General features: G+C 35.2%; 1 protein-coding gene across 1 annotated transcript; it reads left to right on the forward strand.

Moving 5' to 3' along the window:
• The first annotated feature begins 3,846 nt into the window (after positions 1 to 3,846).
• On the forward strand, positions 3,847 to 5,844 carry LOC131600030 (uncharacterized). The gene is made up of 2 exons (XM_058872261.1): positions 3,847 to 4,825; positions 4,898 to 5,844. The coding sequence occupies exons 1-2, from the start codon at positions 3,899 to 3,901 to the stop codon at positions 5,525 to 5,527; spliced, it is 1,557 nt and encodes a 518-aa protein (XP_058728244.1). The 5' UTR covers positions 3,847 to 3,898; the 3' UTR covers positions 5,528 to 5,844.
• Positions 5,845 to 6,252: the final 408 nt, after the last annotated feature.

The raw sequence follows: 6,252 nt of genomic DNA on the forward strand, positions 1-6,252 counted from the left end.
TTTTACTTTGCCAAAAGGGGAGAAGTATATTCTCATAGGAGTAAAGTATCCTTTCTACTCATGTGAGGGGAGTTTACACACTCCAAACTTTGTCTTTGTGTTTTTTCTTTTATAACCTCCCTGAGAGATGCATTGTCATCATCAACAGGGAGGAATGAGAATCTATGTGTTTGCATGTACAAAAATGTTGATCCTGACATTGGTGGTCTTCTTGGTGTTTTGATGACACAACACTTATGCTTTTTTAATTTGGTGGTAATATATTTCCAACTCATGAATGATGGTGATTAACTTGAAGATTTCTTGTACCTCATCAAGTAGAAGATTTAAAGTTCCAGTGAAGTGCTTATATGATTAGCATATTTGGCAAAGGAACTTTAAAGCTTACGAGTTGTAAAAGAGAGCAAGTGTGAAAGCCTGCCTGGTTGTGTCTATCTGAGTGACTAGAGTCTCGTGAAAGTTGAAGAGTAACTTCTAAAATACTAAGGCAACTCACACACACCTAAAATACTTCTAAGGCTTCTCTTTACTTAGCAAAATCACCTAAAATATTTTCAATACTTTCCAGTTGATTAGGGGACTATCTACTTGATTAAGACTTTTTTCAATTATCTAATTGATTATATCTTGAACTTAATTGATTAAATGATGCCTACTTAAGTTTATAATCGACTTTGACAATCTCTTAATGATTGGTAACGACTCTATATCAAAACCTTCCATTTTTCCATAACAATCAATTAATTAAAGTGCCTAATTGATTATACTCAAGACCTAATCGATGGATGAGTTAATTAGCCCATGGATTATTTCCTTTTTTAGTCAAATTTTCTCTTGTATAAAGGATTTCTCTCCTCATTTCATTTCACGCCAGAATTCAGAGTTTTCCTAATTCTTTATAATTTATTTCTCCGTTCTCTCTCTTTAAATATTTTTTTTTCATCAAAGTTTCCGTAGTGTCCTGTGAGTAAAAACTACTTGTGAGAAAAGAGTTGTACTTGTATTGTGCCATAATTTTACTTTCAAGAGTGTGATATTCTTGAAGAATTAAGTTTGATTTTTGAGATCAACCATTAAAAAACTTGTTTGGCTATAGAACTCAGCCTGTAAATTAAAAAAAATTCTATATTAATCAGAGAAACCCTAGTTTGAATTAAAAAAACTCAAAGTTTCAAATAGAATATTAGAACACGACGAGATAAGACAATAGCAAAGTTAGAATATATAGATATTCTAATTTTTCATTTCAAAGCCACCTCGCTAAGTGTAATGGTAACAAAGGAGCCCGTATTTCGAAGCCACCTCGCACACCGCCGATCAAAAAATCACCAATTGTCTACATTGATGAGATGCCACTTTTTATGCACAAATATATCGATAACATCGTTGATGTTGGAGGCGACAATAATTGTGGATATCGGGCCGTCGCCGGTTTGCTCGGTAAAGGGGAAAATAATCACACTTTAGTCCGACGGGAACTCATTGCGGAGTTGACTTCGTATCGGGACATCTACGGCCGACTATATGAAAATCAAGAAAAGTTTGCAAAAAATCATGATGCACTTGTTCCATCACTTACCGGTATCGCTCCGGTTTTGAAGTGGATGTCATTCCCCGAGATGGGTCATCTAATAGCAAGTGCATATGATATGGTGTGCGTCGATTTGACGAGGTTTGGACTAAGTGAGACTTTCTTTCCACTTCATAGTCGACCGCCGTTGGACGCGTCGGGCCGCATCATATGCATCGGGTATCTACGATCGCGGCACTTCGTTCAAGTGTTTTTTGAAACCGGGTTGTCCTATACCGGCTACTTCTTGTCAATGGAAGGCACATCGTTCAAATGAGGCGGAGACTTGACCGGATCCTTTCGTTTCGAGGATGGCGGAGTTTGAAGAAATTATGAGCAAAGAGCGCGAGCAAAATAGAGAGCGGTCGAAGAACGTGCCTATTTTGGACTTAGGATCCACCGATTGGTTCGGTGAATTTTAGTTCGTTCCGGATCGTTTTTGTTTGTAACGATCATTTTTTGTATGTATTGTTGTTTATCATGTAAAATCGGACCGATTCAATACATATATAATATAAGTATGTTTTATGTCATCTCTGTCTAATTTATGTTTAATGTCAATTCCATTTGTTCAATTTACACAACACACTAAGCAATCAACAAAATGTAAAATTTAAGTCTGTTTCTGCATAATTCGGAAATGAACTTTCGAAATATACATGTCTGGAGCCTATTTTCGGAAGTTCATTTCCGAAATGTCCCCTGAGGCAGGATAAGATTTGTTGGGCCATCAATGCTCCAATAAGTCTATAAATACTACACACTCTTCTTCATCCTCTTCACACCACAAAACACAAATGACACAAACCTACCCCCACCTAGCATTTGTCTACTTTGAAACCGGCTACCCGATGTCGTTCCAATTTCGCTTCTCGCGCGACACGCCGTTTGCGGAGTTGATACCGTCGCTCAACACGCTTTTGCGCTATCCCGAGAATCAAAAGGTTGTCAAGCTCGAGTACCGCTCGCCATCGCTTAACGTCGAGGGAGGCATTAAGTTCACACCTTTTGAGATCAAGAACGACGAAGATTTAGCGGTTTTGTGGACAACGTTCGACCGATTTTCTTCGAAAGGCCCGATCGAGTTGGACGCGAAACTTCAAAGATCGGCGGACGACGTAATCAAAATGTTGACTCATCCCCACCTACCCGTGTTCAACAATATGTAACTTTAATTTTCAGTAATATTATCGTTGTAATCTTCACCCGATTAAATAAAGCGAATCGTTGTTGTTTTTCATTTTTCTTCTGTCCAGACAATATTTCGGAAGTACATTTCCGAATTCCTCAAGGGGGGTGAATTCGGAGATGAACTTCCGAAAACACCACATTTTCTGAAAATGTAACTTTATTTCGGAGATGCATCTCCGAAATCAATATTTTATATTAAAAAAAACACGTTTTCGGAGATACATTTCCGAAAACACCTTTTTTTCAAAAAAAAGTACCTTTTCGGAAATGAATTTCCGAAACAAGGGGTAGTGTTGTAAATTCACCAGGGGTGAGCAAGAAGGTTAGGAGGTGGGTGAAGAAATTTTCTTATTTAATTAAAAAAAAATAATTTTCAAAATAATTAATTTTACAAGAGTTTTTTACTATTGATTGTTGATTTGTAGAAAGGTCACTTAAAATAAGACATGAGAGAGGTTGTTACATTTTTTTTCTAGATTTTCTAGCTAATACCACTCTACCGCTGATGAAGAGAAAAGGCGAAGCCTACTTAAGTTTTATGAGACCTTATTTCCGTAGAATTATATGTGGAAAAAAAAAATTGATCCCATACAAGTCCATTTTCAAAACGACCTTGTTAAAAGGAGTCGAGAAGGATCATAATAGCGGGCAATACTTTCTTTTAAAAGAATTGAATATTATTGTGTGTGGAGCAGAGTGGACCACGTTTTATATTACCTTAGTTTAGAATTTTCCTTTTTATTACTTCAAATTTAGCGTGAACCACATTTTATATTTTCATTAACTTATAAAAAAATAATATTAAGAGTTGTTATATTGTGTTTTAATTAGATAAACAACAACTCTAGAACAGTAAAAGTGCATATCCTTTATCTAAGAATTTTACTTTCCTTCTAAATGGAGTAAAGTGCATAAGTACAATCTAGTTGTGAAACTTTAGTAGTGAAGAAGATTTGGATAAATCCAATTAAAGTGGAGGCGTAAGATCTTTTTTTAAGCATAATTACTTATCTTGTTCATGAGGTAAAGATATAAAATAGTAAAGGTTAAACAGCAGAAGTAAACAGACACAATTGCACCTAGAGTCGTTCATTATATATATACTCACTTTGCAAGACCATTTTATCATATTACATTATGGCATCCCACACTCCTCTTGAAGTGAAATTTGCTGAGCTTGAAAAAGCAGAGCAAATGCACCAAAACTCACGCCCCAAAATCCAAAGGGTTGCAGCATATCTCAGAAATAGAAAAAATATTGACAAGCAATACTCACCCAAGTTGCTGTCAATAGGTCCAATCCATCATGACAATCCAAACCTCAAGTTAGGAGAGAACTATAAGCTTACCTGGGCAGTAAAATACATCCAAAGCACCCATCAAACTCGAGAATATCTACACCAAAAGATTGCCGACAACATTAATGAACTCAAGGGTCTTTATACCGACGATGTTTTAGCTTTAGCCAATACTGCGGCGTCTCTAAAAGACTTCCACAGCCTTGAAGAAAAGCTGTCATGGCTGTTGTTCGTGGATGGATGTTCTTTGCTGTATATTTTGGAGAAGCTGAGGCTTTCTCAAACTGATAAACCAAAAAATGAGAATCCTGCTGATCAACATGGTAAACAAAAAGACAGGAATACTAATGCTGATCAAATTGGTGAACAGGAACACGCGAGTATTAATGTTGATGATAAGACTGATGATAAGGTTGATGATGAAGCGGAAGGTCATCTGAATATTAAGGTAGATCAACTTGTTCTTGTGATGATGGATGTGCTTTTATTGGAGAATCAGCTTCCTTATCGAGTACTGAACCTGTTGTGGAAAAATGACGACGAGAATTTGATACATACTATGAAGGATTTTCTCAAAAATTATCATTGGACCCCACCGGATAAGAAAACCTGGAGGTTTCCAGATAACTTGATACCAGATAAATTGATACCAGATAAATTGAAAGATGCTACTAAGACAAAACAAAAAACTGCAGTGGACAATAAGACGACCGGGAGGAGCCCACCAACTCATCTTCTTGATCTTCAGCGTAAAATCATCCTCAAGGTAAAATTTTAGTCTTGTTATTTTATTATATATCATAAGTAAGATGATGAAATCCATTTGTTTTGTACTTAGATTGAAGATAAAAATGAAGCTGACAAGATGGAGAACAAGAATCAAAGTGGAATAAATTCAGATGAAATGATGAAATACAGGAACATACAAGATCTAAAAACAGTAGGAATAACACTTAAACTAAGCAAGACACAAAATCCAACGGACGTAAATTTCTCGAAGAGTTGGTTTCGTGCTCGTGCGAAACTGACTCTTCCTAAGATTGTTGTGGACGATACAACAGAGGTTTCTTTCCTGAACCTGATTGCGTATGAGATGTGTCCCGATTTTAAGAACAACTACGGAATATGTTCATATGTGGTTTTCATGGACTTGCTGATTGACCATCCTGAAGATGTTAAGGAATTGAGATCAAAAGGTATTTTGCTGAATTCACTTGGGAGTGATGAGGAAGTTTCTGAGCTTTTCAACGTCATAAGTACTGACTTGGTACATAACCAAGAAACATATCATGAAGTTAAAGCTAAAATACACAGGCATTACAGTAACAGATGTAATGTTTGGATAACGCAGGGTTATCATACTTATTTCGGCAATCCTTGGGCTATCACTGGTTTTGTCGCTGCACTTATTGCACTTGGTCTCACTTGCGTTCAAACATGGTTTTCCATTTTCCCGCGTGGTGACTAGCTTATAAACATGGTTTGTTGTGTGGAATTGTCATCTTGTCAGGAAACTAGTCTACTTCACTTCTCAGAGGATTGTGTTGAACTTTTCTTTATCACTTCGTGAGTCTTCACTATGAGTATGTATCTCATAAAAAAAAGAGTGCCTTTTGCTTTGTGTGTGCGATTGTTTGTTTTTCATTTTTTAAGAGGTGTGTGATTGAATTGAAACATCTAGTTTTCTTTATTCAAAATATTGTTCTGATTAATGATTTAAGTGTTTCTATATTGCTGTTATTGTTTAATCATGTATTCATATATACATTAATAAGTGAATAATATTAGCGGTGGCAAAATGAATGGATTTGATGGATATATGGATTGGATGGTTAATGGATAGACCAAACCAATCTATTAATCCAATACCAATCCACTAAGCTCTCTTAATAAAAATTCAATCTAATTCATTCATTAAAAATTAAAATTCATTCAATCCATCAATTAATATATTTCTAATGGATGGCTCCATCCAAAAAATAATTAAAATTTTCTTTCTAAATATTAAGAAAAATAATTCAAATATTCTAAAATATTTTTTAAATTTCATAAAAATATTTAATATTCTAAAATATTTTTCGTTTTTTCCGAAAAAACTCAAATTTTCTGAAAAAAAACTCGATTTTTTTCAATTTTTCAATAAAACTCGATTTTTTGTTTTTCTGAAAAAAAGACTCGAACTGTCAATTTTTC

The sequence above is a fragment of the Vicia villosa genome, linkage group LG4 (genome assembly GCF_029867415.1).
Source record: "Vicia villosa cultivar HV-30 ecotype Madison, WI linkage group LG4, Vvil1.0, whole genome shotgun sequence".
NCBI lineage: Eukaryota > Viridiplantae > Streptophyta > Magnoliopsida > Fabales > Fabaceae > Vicia > Vicia villosa.

What these genes read in the sequence shown, in the direction of transcription:
- LOC131600030 (XM_058872261.1), top strand. Translation starts at nt 3,899, where the DNA reads ATGGCATCCCACACTCCTCTTGAAGTGAAATTTGCTGAGCTTGAAAAA. An exon ending in AGCGTAAAATCATCCTCAAG is followed by an intron (nt 4,826 to 4,897) that starts GTAAAATTTTAG and finishes TTTTGTACTTAG; the next exon opens with ATTGAAGATAAAAATGAAGC.